General features: G+C 50.4%; 1 gene segment (V, D, J or C); it reads left to right on the top strand.

Annotated features, from left to right (window-relative positions):
• The first annotated feature begins 6,966 nt into the window (after positions 1-6,966).
• LOC142243625 (Ig heavy chain V region 914-like) lies at positions 6,967-12,571 on the top strand. The segment is given in 3 exon segments: positions 6,967-7,079; positions 10,013-10,017; positions 12,252-12,571. Coding segments are annotated over 3 exon segments (438 nt in total).
• The last annotated feature ends 2,484 nt before the right edge of the window (positions 12,572-15,055 follow it).

The raw sequence follows: 15,055 nt of genomic DNA, 5'->3' as shown, positions 1-15,055 counted from the left end.
GGTCTTGGCGGGCCGCGCCTGACATGGCGGCGGCCTGGTCTTGGCGGGCCGTGTCGGGCATGGCGGCGGCCTGGTCTTGGCGGGCCGCGCCTTGTATGGCGGCGGCCTGGATCAGCGTCGCTGTTGCAGCTGGCGTCTTAGCGGGCTTCGCTACTATGGCCGGTTCTTGGCGGGCCGGGCTGGGCGTTGCTGCCGTGGTCTGGGCTTGGCGGGCCGGGCCTAGCATGGCGGCGGCCTGGGTCAGCGTCACACCTGCGGCGTGGATAAGGGTCGCGGCGGCAGCCGGATCTTTGCGGGCCGGACTGGGCGTTGCTGCAGGGACCGGGTCTCGGTGGGCCGAGCAGGGCATCGCTGCGGCGGCCTGGGCTTGGCGGGCTGCACCTGGCGTGGCTGCGGCCTGCTCCAGCGTCGCCGCGCCGGGCGCCTCTTCAGGGACCGCGGGCGTGGCAGCAGGGGTCGGGGCATCCGGGCTGGCAGGGGCAACACTGGACTCACCCATCGGTAGCATCATCGGGGTCTGAGTCGTCACCGCCCGGTCTGGCACTCGGCGCGCGGCTCTCTCTTCATAGGCCTGAACCGCCGCGGTCATTCCCAGGAACTCCGCACGTCCCTCTCTGATCTGCCTTCCGACCCTGGCTTCCAGTTGATCGCAGAACTCGGCAAGCTCCCGACACCACCAGGCAGCGGAGCCTGGCTCTGGGTCTCTGTGTTCAGACGCCATTTCCTCTGCGTCTTTTTCCTCTAACAGCAGGCTTCTGGCTCCCTTTCTGTCCCGACGTCTCTGAACGCTTCCGCTCTCTTCACAAGCGAGGTCAGAACTCTGCAGGGGATCTCTGGGTAGCCACACCTCTTCGTGGGCGGTAACTTCTCCCAGCGCGGGCTGCTGTTGTTTTTCAGCGCGCTTTTCATGGTGGCAATATGGCGGCGCTTCCAATTTTCCAAGCGGACCGCCCAGGCACATGGTCACCTGTCTGAACAGGTCTAGTCCTTATCCTGTTCGTGACGCCAGATGTGAAGCCCCACAAGTGCAGTGTCGGTGCATTACCTTCAGGGACTCCACTCAGCTGGACCTTGTCACAGGTAGGAAACCTTCTTCTAGGATTGTCGTGACGCCACTCTCAGAATTGCGGTCAGTGGGGACCGCCACTGCAGGTTAAGGGATGCCTGGGGCTGATGGTGGGTGCAGTCAGTTGTAATAGCCTCCTGAGAGTGAGGCAAGCCCCAGGGCCCTGTGTAGGTGTGTAGAACCACAAGGCGCAGAATAACTCAACACAAGCAGAATGTCTTTCAGGGGTTTTACTCACAGAAGGTGGCAGAGTGAGTAACCCGGGCGTAGCTGGGATGAACCAGGCTGGAACCAGGTGTCCTTCAGGCTGACTGATGAGGGTGGCTACCGACTCGCCTTCCTTAGCCCTTCTGTGGTTTGTGGTAACCCTGACTTTTAGTCCCTATGGGGGTCACCCAGGGAAGTAGCTGCTCCCCTCGTTTGTTTGCCGTTTGCTTGTCGCCTGGACCAGATCACTCCAGCTGCTTGCCTCCTGTGAACTATGGGCCCTAACTGTGGCTACGTGGCTGCGGCTTTTGCGTGTTGTGGCGTGGGCTTTGAGGGCCCCACACTGGCAGGTTTAGCAAGGAAAGGTGGATCTATCCCCGCACCGGGATCTGCCGCCCGTTTGGGCCTGGTACTCCCTGACAGTCTCCGTACTTTCCACTACGCGGCTCTCTCTCCAGCTGTGTGTGGGGTTCGGGCAGCACTACCAGGTGACCGTTCTCCCCCGTCGGTAGTCACTGCGCGGACGCTGTTAGACTGCAACAGCCCCAGGGGTCTGCTCCTGACGTCTGCTCTCCCTGGACTCTGCACTAAACTGACTCACTGTTCCCTCCTCTCCTGTTCTTGCCTACGCCACCTAGCAACCAGGCTCTCCACCACACCCCTTGAGTGGAGATGGAGGCTTCGCCCCCTCCACTCCTCAAGTGGAGGTGAAGGCTTTGCCCGCTCCTGGGATCCCCAGGGGTCCTCTCAAAGGTACATGTGTGAGACCTGATCACTATGCGCCTGTGTAGTCACACCTCGGTCAGCCTTCTGGATTACCTGTATTGTACTGTCCCCAGCATGGGTGCAGTACTCAGTGGTGCCTGACCAGGTCAGGGGCGCCACATTTAACAGCATCATTAATAAAAGGATTATCGCCTTCCTCACCCAGGGTCACATCCTCAGCACAAGCCAAGCTGGGTTCATGCCAAACCACCGTTCCACGGACCACATTTACAACCTGCAAAGCCTCATCAAGACCCACGTCCATGGCAAAAAACAGGGGAAAATATTTTCATGTTTCGTGGACTTCAAAAAGTCATTTGACTCAGTTTGGCACTCAGGTGGCAGAACCTACGATGTGATCAAGAGCTCATACACTGAGAACCGGTGCAGCGTGAAGGTGAATGGGAAGAGGACGGCTTTCTTCCGACAGGGCCATGGGGTCAGACAGGGCTGCATCCTGAGCCCCACTCTATTCAACATCCATATAAATGGACTAACAAGAGCTCTAGAGTCCTCCCCCACTCCAGGCCTCAGTCTGCATGACCGAGAGGTGAAGTTACTGCTGTACGCAGACGACCTCCTGCTACTCTCCCCAACCGAGAAAGGCCTCCAAGATAGCCTGGTAGTACTTGAAACATTCAGCACCACATGGTCACTTCCCATCAACCAAAAGAAGACAAAAGTCATGGTGTTTCAGAAGAGGAACCAGAACAAAATAAACTCTCCCTCCTTCACATTAAATGGCTCCACGCTGGAGAAAACCAGCAGCTATACCTACCTCGGCCTGGAGCTAGGCAATAACGGGAGCCTCAAGCAAGCAGCAGAAGCCCTGAAAGGAAAAGCGTACAGAACCTTCTACGCCATCAGAAGACAACTGTACCACCTCAAACCACCTGTGAGAGTCTGGCTCAAGATATTTGACAGCGTCATCACCCCTATACTGCTATATGGCAGCGAGGTATGGGGCCCAGTGACCTATCCAGTCTTCCACATGGAATTCTGTAAATATCTCCTCCAAGTCCATCGCAGCACCTCAAAACATAGCCTGTTGGGCAGAGCTGGGCCGATTCCCCTTATGGTTCAGTATACACAAGAGGGCGCTATCACACCAGGCGCACATACAGAACAGCAACCCCAGCTCCTACCATCATAAAGCCCTGCTGAGCCAGAGTCCAGAGCAAGCCAGGAACCCCGGCAACCAGTACAGCCAAAGTCAGCAACACACCCTGACAAAAGCCCAAATAAAAGAGATCTCAGAGAGCTGCAAGATGCAATACATAGAGGACTGGAAGAATGAATTAGAGAACTCCCAGAAACTCACCATCTACCGGTCACTGCGCCGGGACTACACTCTGGCCCCATATCTGGAAAGGTTACGCCACCCCAAAGACAGGCAGACCCTGAGCCTGTACAGACTGAGTGCCCACAGCCTAGAGGTGGAAACAGGGCGGCACCGACAGACATACAAGCCGCGGGAGAACAGACTGTGCCAGCACTGCCAACAGGGGGCTCTGGAGGACGAGGCACACTTCCTGCTGCACTGTAACAAATACTCAGCAGTGAGCGCCTCCCACTTCCAGAAATTTACCACTTATACCCCGGACTTTCCATCTATGGACGAGGACATGAAACTCCGCTTCCTACTGGGGGAAGAGGAATCAATGGTGGAGATCGCCGCCCAATATGTCACCACATGTCATAAGCTGAGAGGAACATAAGGCCCCTAAATGGACTTTCAGAGCGCAAATTGTGCCCCCAACTCCCCATAACCCTGATCCCCTCCCACCACACTTACTGTATTTCTCTTGCTTTGGCAACACTAATTGTATTTTGGTCCTGCAAATAAAGCATATTTGAATTTGAATTTGAGAGGAGAGAAGAGAGAGAGAGAGACGAGAGAGGAGAGAGTGAGAGAGAGAGAGAGAGAGGAAAAAGAGAAAAAGAGAAAGAGACTGAGAAAAAGAGAAAAGAGAGAGAGAAAAAAAAAGAGAGAGAAAGAGAGAGAAAATGAGAAAAAGAGAGAGAGAAAGAGAGAGGAGAGACGAGAGAGAGAGGAGAGAGAGAGAGAGAGAGGGAAAAGGAGAGAAAGAAAGACTGAGAAAAAGAGAGAGAAAGAGAGAGAGAGAAAAGAGAAAGAAAGAGAGAGAGGAGAGAAGAGAGAGGAGGGAGAAAGAGAGGAAAGAAGAGAAAGAGAGAGGAGAGAGAGAGAGCGAGAGGGAAAAGGAGAAAAAGAGAGACTGAGAAAAAGTGAGAGAGAGAAAAAGAGAGAGAGGAGATAGAGGAGAGAGAGAGGGAGAGAGAGAAAAAGAGAGAGGAGAGGGAGAGAGAGAAGAGAGAGAGAGAAAGAGAGGAGAGAGAGAGGGAGAGAGAGAAAAAGAGAGAGAGAGGAGAGGGAGAGAGAGAAAGATAGAGAGAAAGAGGGAGAAAGAGAGAAAGAGACAGAAAGAGAGAGAGACATGGAAAGAGAAAAAGAGAGATAGAGAAAGAGAGAGAGAGAGAGAAAGAGAGAGCGAGAAAGAGAGAGAGGAGAGAAGAGAGACGAAAGAGACGAGAGAGGAGAGAGGAAAAAGAGAAATAGAGAGACGGAGAAAAGAGAGAGAGAGAAAGAGAGAGAAAATAGAGAGGGAGAGGAGAGAGAAAGAGAGAGAGGAGAGAGAAGAGAGAGAGAGGGAAAAAGAGAGACTGAGAAAAGGAGAGAGAGAGAAAAAGAGAGAGAGAGGAGAGAGAGTGAGAGAGAGAGAGAAAAAGAGAGAGAGAAAAAGAGAGAGAAGAGAGAGAGAAAGAGAGAGAGAAGAGAAAGAAAGAGAGAGAGGAGAGAGAGAGGGAGAGAGAGAGAAAAAGAGAGAGGAAGAGAGAGAGAGAAAAAGAGAGAGAGAAAGAGAGAGAGAAAAAGAGAGAGAGAAAGAGAAAGCGAAAGAGAGAAAGAGAAAGCGAAAGAGAGAGAGAAAGAGGGAAAGAAAGAGGGAGAGAAAGAGGGAAAGAAAGAGGGAGAGAAAGAGGGAAAGAAAGAGGGAGAGAAAGAGAGAGAGAAAGAGAGAGAGAGAGAGAAAGAGAGAGAGAGAGACAGAGAGAGAGAGAAAGAGAGACAGAGAGAGAGAAAGAGAGAGGGAGAAAGAGAGAGAGAGACAGAGACAGAAAAAGAGACAGAGGGAGAGAGAGAGAGGAGAGAGGAATTCAGCCTCATTCCGTGAACTGCTCCGATTTTAGAGGTGTGTCCCGCGGCTCACAGCCGATGTCCGGCTCCTCCCCTCAGTGCATAATTAAATTAAATTATAATTATAAATATATAATAATTATAATTTAAATTAAAAATAAAAAAATAAAAATGAAATTCTTTACCGGGACTGGGACCAGAACTCGCGAAGTTATGCTTCTTAAGCGAGTGCTCTATCCACTGAGCTACTGCGTCTAATGATAAAGATAGGCAGATTTGGTAATCTTGACATCTGCATTGGAGAGTGAAGTCTCTGGTGACAGCGCGATTCACTTCATTGCTACGTGGAGAAGACACAGCGTGATCGTGTTCTACGGCGCTGCTGCATCTTCATGTAGCAGAGCTAGCAGAGCTGACAGTGTCGTGTGGATTAAGTCGGACCTGGATGTGTATTTGGGGATTAATAAACTGGTAAAAGAGGGTGTTTTTTTGTCTTTTATTCCAAATAAAAGATTTTTCCCTGTGTGTGTTTATTTACTTTCACTTACAGTTTAATCATGGAAGGTGTCTCGGGGAGACGCCTGGCATGATTAAACTTATTATTACCCCGATTGCCAACGCACCAGGGCAATTCGGGATGAGCTAGGTGGAGTCCCGGGACTGTCGCATCTAATGGATGCGGCAATTCCGGGCCAGCTGCTGGGTGATATTGTTAGGCTGGAGGGCTCCCCATACCGTGGCGCTCAATATCCTGACAATACCAGCCTCCAGCCGTGTGGCTTTATCCTGGCTGGTATCAAATATGGGGGGGAACCGCATTTTTTTTTTTATTATTATTTATTTATTTATTTTACTGCACGATATAGACCCGCCCGCCGGCGGCTGTGATTGGTTGCAGTGAGACAGCTGTCACTCATCGTGGGGGCGTGTCTGACTGCAACCAATCATGGGCGCCAGTGTGCGGGGAAAGCACGGAATACCTGATTGAATAATGAAGCGGCAGCCATTTTCTAAAGAGGAAAAGACGCCGCAGATTTGTGACAGCTGTGCAGCGAGGCGCCCATGATCGGTGAGTGGGAAAGAGAGTGGGATTGTGCTGGGGATGCAGGATGCATGCAGATACGCAACATGCGCACATAACCTTACTGTGAAAAGCCATGGTTTTGTTGATCATACCGTTCTCGAACTTAACTCGAACTGTCGAACTTTTAGCAAAAAGCTCGAGTTCGAGCTCGAGCTTGAGCACCCTCCAAAATCACTCGAACATGAAATTGGCAAACCTCGAACATCTCTCAACTCTACCCATAACCCCGACCGCAAACCGAGAGTGGTGTCACAACTCAAATGTAAATAACCTGACATACCTGTCGCCGGAGAAGATCCCAAAGAGAAGTCCCTGCAGCGTCCCTGAGGGGTGGAGCAGTGTCCCAGAGGCGACTGCCGTGGTGGTCACGAAGTGGATAAGGACTAGACCTGTTTAGACAGGTGACAGTGCGCCTTAGCGGTCCGATCAAAAAATGTGGACCGCCGCCATATTGACACTGCTAAAAGCGCGCAAATTTTTAGACCGCAGCCCGCGCAGAAGGAAAGTACCACCCACAAAGAGGTGTGGCTGTCTTTGAACTCCTGGAGCATTCTGGCCCCACAAGAGGAGAAGATGGGGGCGGATCTGGCCCTGGACTGCGGGGATGTCCCAGTCCTGTGGGAGAAAATGGAAAAGAAACGAAACTGAGCAATGAGTGCGGGCAGAACCTGTTGAGCAGCGAGAGGCAAGATGGCGTCAGCGGGAAGCGACCGCGAGGAGCTGGGATGGACCAGGCCCATGATTGCTGCTGAGCTGGAGGCAGAAGTAAAAAGAATTGTTGACAGTAGGGAGGAACGGAGCAGGTGAGAGATAGCCGCTTGGAAAAAGGAGATGATATCGGCAATAAGAAACCTGCAGCTGTCGGTGCAGCAAGGTCCGCGTGGAGGTGCCGCCCACGCCCACCTGGAATCATCACCGGCGATAGCGACCCTGCTGCGGGATATCTCCGGCTCAATCCTGGGTGAGTCCCACACTGTCCCTGCCCGATCGGGTATGCTGACCCCACCGGCGTTGTCACCAGAGGCCAGTGCGATGCCTAATGCGATGTCCGGTGCGACGCCCGATGCGACGCCCGGTACAACGCCTCTCTTCCCGGCCAGACCAGACCAGGCCTCAACGCCTCTTGTCCTGGCCAGACCAGACCAGGCTGCAATGCCTCTTGTCCCAGCCAGACAAGGACGCAACGCCTCTTGTCCCGGCCAGACCAGGACACAACGCCTCTTGTCCCGGCCAGACCAGGACACAACGTCTCTTGTCCCAGCCAGACCAGGCCGAAACGCCTCTTGTACCGGCCAGACCAGACCAGGCCGCAACGCCGTCTGTCCCAGTTGCCCGACCAGAGGTGGTCACAGCGCCCCAGTCGCTGATAGGGGGTCCCGTCAATGTGCTCCGGCATGAAGCGGACAAGGAAATGGCTAGGCTAAAGAGAGGACTGGAGGCTCGGTTCCCCGCACACCTGGTAGACATCTACCTGGTTCCTAAGCTGCCATCCCGACCTGAAGCGGTCCCAACACCCTCTCCGCTGGAGAGGTATCCATCAGCCTGCCCGGCTGCTGGAGGCTCGTCCCCAGAGCTGCTGCAAAATCGATCGGAGGAGGACAAAGCACCCTTAAAGAGAAAGGGAGGCCCGGAGGTCGGTCTGCCGTTCCGGAAGAGGTCGCAGCACCCTTCGCCAGGGAGGGAGACGAGATTCAGCCACCACCGCTGCTATTCCCCAACTGACCAGAGGAGGTCACAGCACCCTTAGAAAGAGAGATTGCAGCACCCCCTGCCCAGGAGGAAGACCTGGTTGCATATAGCCCTGGCATGTATGTGACCAGGGAGTCAGCTGATGAACAGGTGATGGTGATGCAGAGACAAGCCTGCAGAGGACAGCGGCGTGTGAGATCCAGACACCCCCTTGAGAAGCCCACCCCAGAGAAAAAGCAAGTGGAGGCCAGAGACCTGCAGGAAAAGCAGACCCTGCAGCAGACCGGGTTCCAGGCCAGAGGTCCCCTCCACCGTGGGGTAGTGGAGGAATTTAACTGCCGCACAGGGTATGGCTTCATAGTGGAGTCCGAAGTAAAGGAGGGCATCTTTGTCCCCAGAAGGGATGTGCAATCCCATCTACAGCGAGGACACCCAGGTCGAGACCTTTATGCGGGAGATGTTGTTGAATTCACCAGGCATTTGGGTGAAAGAGGCTGGTTTGCCTTGGACGTGGTACAGTGCCCTCAGGAAACCGTGGCAAGTCCAAGCTCCAACCACACTGTTTCTGCCAGGTCCTCAGAATTGTCACCATTAGAGGATACTCATGCTGCTATTTCCCAGAGTCAGAGCACTGAAAGCAAGATCCCTGATCTTGAGAGAAGCAAGTCTGTGTAGTTTGAATAGCAAAGTTCAAGATGTTTTAAAGTTAAGCAACATTTAAATGTTTAAGAAAATGTGCCCACAAGAACTTTTGTGTGAACTGTTGAAGTATTTGCTTCCTTTTAGCACCAGGTTATGTGCACTTTAAAAAAAAATGGACCACAGGCTATGAACTGGCTATAGCACTTTATGCTTCCTTTTTTGTGATACCCAGTGCAGATAAAGAAGACGGCTACAGGCTCTAGCCCCCACTGTATGTATTACCTTGGCTGTGTATCAGTGTGTGGTCCCCCACAATTTTGATACTCAGCCAAGATAAAGCAGATAGCTAGGGGCTGGTATTCGAAACTGGGGAGGCCCATGGTTATTAGGCCCTCCCTAGCCTAAAAATAGCAGCCCACGGCTGCTTTCACTGCAACTATTAAATAATATAATGTCCATATCGTAAAGGAAGTTTCACCATCGGAGTAGCTTGGAGATTTAACATAAACTATACATTTTATTAAGTAAAATTAAAATATTATTATCTATAGTGCCTAGTGCAAGACACCAGTAACAATAAAGGCGTGCCGTACGTGCCTTATTGTGTACTAAAGCACATGTATTTCTACAGCAGGTTGACAAGGCCAGCCCACAGCTGCCTTATATCCATTAGATTTGCCAATTGAAGCGCTTTTCTCAGCTCATCCCAAATTCCCAATGGCAATTGGGGTAATATATGGGGTTTTTGTCAGCTGTGATTTGTCAAAAATTACAGCTGAATCAAGTCTGGGGTTGGTAATGGAGAGGAGTTTAGGAGAGCCCCCATTACTAACCCTGTGAGTACAAAGGAAAAAAAAAACTGCTCTCAGTGAAAGTGGAACCCGCTACTAGATTGTCGTGTGGCCATGTCCCTCAAGCCGACAGTCCAGCAATCCAGCAGCAGGTTCCACTTTCACTCAGAGCAGTGGGTTCAATTTTCACTGTGGGCAGTGGGGTGCCCCGATTCTGAACTCCAGTGACCTGACCGCCAGATTGCCGGACTGCAGTGGTGCCATATCCCGCAATCCAGCAGCAAGTTCACCGGTGGTCACAGTTGTCATCGTGTGAACCTGGCTATGAGCTCCGATGACCTGACTGATATCACTACTTCTCACAGCCGGGTCTATTGCTGCCCTCAGTGTGTCCCAAAAGCTGCAGTGAGGGGCCGCGTTTTCAATCACTGCAGCTTCTGGATGTACTAGAGCCAGGATCATCATGGGACGTCGTGTGAATTACGTTGGAGCTGCGGGGGTTTTTTGAGGGGTTAATAAATTGGTGAAAGACGGAGGTTGTTTTTGTTTTTTTTTTTTTTTAAAAATAAAAAAAAGGATTTTTGTGTATGTGTTCCTTTTTTTTTTACTTTCAGGGTTGGTAATTGGGGGGGTCATATGGACCTCTTGCCATTACGAACGAAGGGCTTGATGGCAGCGGTTATTTTTGACAAATCATAGCTGACATCAACTCCATATATATTATCCTGAAGTGCCGGCTCACCAGGGCAATTGGGATGAGTCAGGTAAAGCACCAGAATTGTCACAGCTAATGGATGTGTCAGTCATGGGGTGGCTGCGGGCTGATATTTTTGGGCTTGGAGGCCCAATAACCAGGGGCCTCCCCAGCCTGAGAATACCAGCCCCAGCTGTCTGCTTTATCTTGGCTAAGTATAAAAACCGGAGGGGAACGCATGATGGATTTTTAAATTATATATTTAAATAATAAGTTGCATGGGTTTCCTCGTATTTTGATACACAGCCAAGATAACGCACACAGCTGAGGGCTGCAGCCTGTAGCCATCTAATAATAATAATAATAATAATAATAGTAATAATAATAATAATCTTTATTTCTATAGCGCCAACATATTCCACAGCGCTTTACAATTGAGGAGGATCATATACAAACAAGTAACAGTTATAGAAAATACAATAATTAGAGGGGAAAAAAAAGACAACCCTGCTCGTGAGAGCTTATAATCTACAGTGAGATGGGGGGACAAGGTACAAGTGCTTATTTACAATGACAATCCAGCCATCTCAAGGAAATGGGGGATAGATAATGGCTGCCTGGACCAGTTGGCCAGTACCTCGAGATGCATTTGGGTGCCATGGAGTTTGACGTGTGGTTATGTTCTGAGAAGGCTATGGAGTGTGATAGGCCACCCTAAAAAGATGCGTTTTTAGGGTGCGTTTGAGGCTGAGTGAGTTGTGATTTGTCCTAGCTTCTTAGGGTAGAGTGTTCCAGAGGATTGGTGCAGCTCGGAAGAAGTCTTGAATCCAGGAGTGGGAGGTTCGAATTAGTGTGGATGTTAGTCGAAAGTCATTTGCTGAGCATAGAGAACGGATGGGGTGATTGACAGAGACGAGGGCGGAGATGTAGGGGGGTGCTGCTCTGTAGAGAGCTTTGTGAGTGAGAACAAGCAGTTTGAATTGGATCCTTTGATATATGGGCAGCCAGTACAATGACTGGCACAGAGCAGAGGCATCCGAGTAGCGGTTAGCCAGATAGGTGACCCTGGCTGCTGCATTAAGGATGGACTGTAGAGGAGAGAGTCTAGTTAGGGGGAGACCAATTAATAGAGAGTTACAGTAGTCGAGGCAGGAGTGGATCAGGGCCACGGTGAGGGTTTTTGTCATTTCCATTGTGAGAAAGGGGCAAATTCTAGAGATGTTCTTGAGGTGCAGGCAGCAGGAGCGGGCAAGAGATTGTATGTGGGAGGTGAAGGAGAGATCAGTGTCAAGTATAACACCCAGACAGCGAGCTTGCTTTACCCGGTATGACCCTATATCATTTATTTCAATTATTTATTTATTTTTGCTCTCCATTTTCTGACTCAGTCAGCTAGTGTGATGGCAATCAATCACAGACACCGGCAAAGTAGGTCAGTGTGCAGCAGTGAATATTCATGAGAACTGATGAGTGGAACGAGAAACATTAAGTATAATTCTCCTGCTTTAATCCCAGTAAAACTCAGAGCATTATTCCCAGTAACCAGTTCTGAGTCAGAAATGCATCCAGGCATCTTCTCCATGCTGTTTCCTTTCAGTTTCAGCACTTTTCCATCCATTTCAACATTTTTACAGCCCTCCCAGTCCTACTTCTAAGGTCCTCCAGAAATTTATTCTAGTTTGCCATTGACTTGCATTGGGTTCATTCTTCCTGACGAATACATGAATAGCAGACATTATTCAGCTCAAATAGTCCGAAATCGAATATTTTACTATTCGCCCATCTCCAATCTTTACTAATGTGGGAAATAAGAGCTGTAATACAAATGATGATGTAACATTTACACCGCTCCACAGCATCGCCCACATACTGTATATGATAGAGTCACACCTGTATATATGTCTCACAATATGATAATGAGCTGACGTCACTTCCTTCTGGGACATCTCCTACATAATAAAGACAGCGCTGATGGATCACACATCACCTCCTAGAAGTAACCCCAGCAGTAATGGAGACTTTCCTGCTCCTCTTTATATCACTGGCCGGCGTGTCAGGTGACATTACTACAGACATTACTAGAACATTAGTAGAAAGATATTACTAGCACTATGATGAGATGTGGATATGGATGTAACCTTATTCTGTGTATTCTCCAGGTGTCCGCTCTGAAGAACGACTTGTCCAGCCATTGGACCCCGTGGTGATAAAGCCCGGGAATTCCCATACACTCTTATGTGAAGGATTTGGATTCACCTTCAGTAGCTACTGGATGGGCTGGTTCAGACAGACTTTTGATACAAGGTTACAGTGGGTGGGTGATATTACCCCCAATGGGTTTGGCACAAGCTATGAGGATTCTGTTAAAGGACGATTCACAACCTCCAGGGATAACAGTAAAAACATGTTATATCTACAAGTGACCCATGTGAAGAATGAGGACACTGCCGTGTATTACTGTATTAGACATACACAATGATAGAAGACAATCTCTGAATGTGACATAAACTGTAGGAAAGATTCAACATTTCCCCACTAGGTGGCAGCACTAATTCTAGACTATTACAAGCATGAAAAGAAATAACGAGAATTTCAATAAAAACAGATTCTGTATATTGTGGGAAAACAGGAACACAATTCGTTGTATTTTAGAGTATGATGAGTTCTTTGAACCTTTAAGTCAATACTTTCAAAGATTAATTAAAGTGGTGGTTCACTACTCTGCAATAGTGGCCACATCCCTGTAAAACTGATAGAGAAGGCTTTTTCTAAATACCTTAATCAGCCAGTTCTGCCTGTGAGCAGCGATATCACAGTTTGCTCATCCCCATGAAGTTATTCCCGGGCTTCGTGACCTCTGGGATCCGGTGAAGTCATGTCAACTTACAGTTGACCTGACACCTTCGAGGCCAGTCCCAGTCTGCCTGAGTGACTGAGCTGTGAGCGGCGTTTCACCGCTCATCATAGCCCAGCATCTTGTGAGCGCTCTCCTTCACTGCAGAGCGCCGCAAGCAGGATGCTGCGCTGTGATGACCAGCGAAACTCCACCCATAGCCCAGTCACTCGTGAAGACTGGGGCAGGTCACAGTGATGTCAGGTCAGCTGGAAACCGAAGTGATATCACTGGATCCCGGAGGTCACAGAGCCCCGGGAGTCACTTCATGGGGATGAGTGGACCCTGATAGCGCCGCTCAGAGGCAGAATTGGCTGAACAAGGTATTTAGAAAATGCCTTCCCTATCTGTTTTACAAAGATGTGGCAACTATTGCAGAGTAATGAACTACCTCTTTAATAATGCATTTGCTGCCCAGGAGAGACCAGGCAATCTCAGAGTTTTGGAATATGCACAATTTTACCATGCTGTTAACCTTAAGAAAAGGACCATATGGTAACTTTATATGAAGAGCAAAGACAAAATCCAGCGAGCTCAGCAGTAGATGAAATATAAAATATTCTTCTTTATTTCAAAATTTGATAAAAATATCAGATAGCAGCATATGACAATAATTCAGGCAGAAATGGAAAAAATTATTACTGCGGTAAACGCACGACAAGATGTGTTTTGGCTTTATGCCTTTATCATTGTCACGTTACAGAATGCTGTTTCACTGGGAAATAAAAAGAAAATCTTTCTAGGTAGGTGGTGTTGTAGCAAATTAACTGTAATTTGCCACAGATGTGAACCACCTCTTACCATTAATCATTTTAAAATCAAACCCATGAAAGTCTGATAAAAAGCAGTATAAGTACAATAGTATAAATATATGAATGCAGTTGATAATAGAACTGTGTCGCCCTGGGCAAGCCAGGGGACACAGGTAATGACATCACCACACCCTACACCCTGGTTAGGCACACCTAAGCTAGACCTGAAATCCTTGTTGCCTTCCTCCAGGGGCTGATGTCCACACCAGGTGGTGGAGCCAGGCGGTTGGTCTCCGCCCACCAAGGAGTTCACAGTCCTGGAGGCGGGAAAACCAGGCAGATGAGCTCAGGAAGAGTTAGAGTGCGGAACAGAGATTAGTTTTGGAGTGGGAAGTAGAAGGAGGGACAGTAGTGAAAGAGGAGAAGTGACAGTTTGAAAGCCTGAAGTTGGTCCGGGTGTGTGCCCCGGACCGAGACAGCAAGGTTAGCAGACGGCGGTGACCGTCTGCAGGAGTGGCCTATCGGAGTTACCATAAGGACCGCGGACGGGTGGTGGCCCGGCGGTACCGGACCGATACACAAGGAGAGGCCAGCACCATTGGCAGGGGACTTTCGGATCCCGGCAAGGCTTGGAGTCGCCGTGAATTTGCCAAATCCGTCAGTGAAGGGGACCTCCGGGTCTCTAAACAACTAAGTCCCGATTGAAGGCAACCGTCCAACCGTATGAGAGAGACACCGCCACCGCCAAGGCACCAGTTTCTCAGGGCCAGCGCCTGCAGGCAAAGAGGGGCTCCTCCGGCCCATATCCAGGTCGGGGAGCGGGTTACCGGTGGGAATCCATCGCTACCAACCGTGAGCATAGGTGCAGGGAAAGAGACAGTCACCGTTACCTACCGGGGAAAAGCAACAGCAGCCGTCCGTGGGAACCGTCTTTCCAGCCGTGTGTTTTACCGAGAACTGTGTCATCGTCTCAGGCTGAGTGAGTACCACCGTGCCGTGCGGCACAGCGCTGTCCCCGCGACCCTGCACCTCGCCAGGCCCCGTAGCCCGCCTGCACCAACCAACCCTTTCCTCATCACCGGGCCCTGGGACAACCAACCCCCTACCCATGGAGGGGAGATATAACAACCCAGCTGCTCCCTGTCACCGCTCCCGGGATCCCCGTCTAGAGCAGCGGTGGTGTCACCATTATCACCACAACCGTGGGTAGCATCACGGGCAACAAATCCCCAACATCATTCCCCCCCTTTCACTCACGGGCGAGGAGCGCCGCTCGAGTCCCCGGGATCCGGCCCATCGCTCGAGCCACCGAGCAGCA

Source organism: Anomaloglossus baeobatrachus, chromosome 1 (assembly GCF_048569485.1).
Source record: "Anomaloglossus baeobatrachus isolate aAnoBae1 chromosome 1, aAnoBae1.hap1, whole genome shotgun sequence".
Classification (NCBI taxonomy): Eukaryota; Metazoa; Chordata; class Amphibia; order Anura; family Aromobatidae; genus Anomaloglossus; species Anomaloglossus baeobatrachus.
Note: the sequence above shows the minus strand (reverse complement) of the source record. Positions and strands in the feature narration are given on the sequence as shown.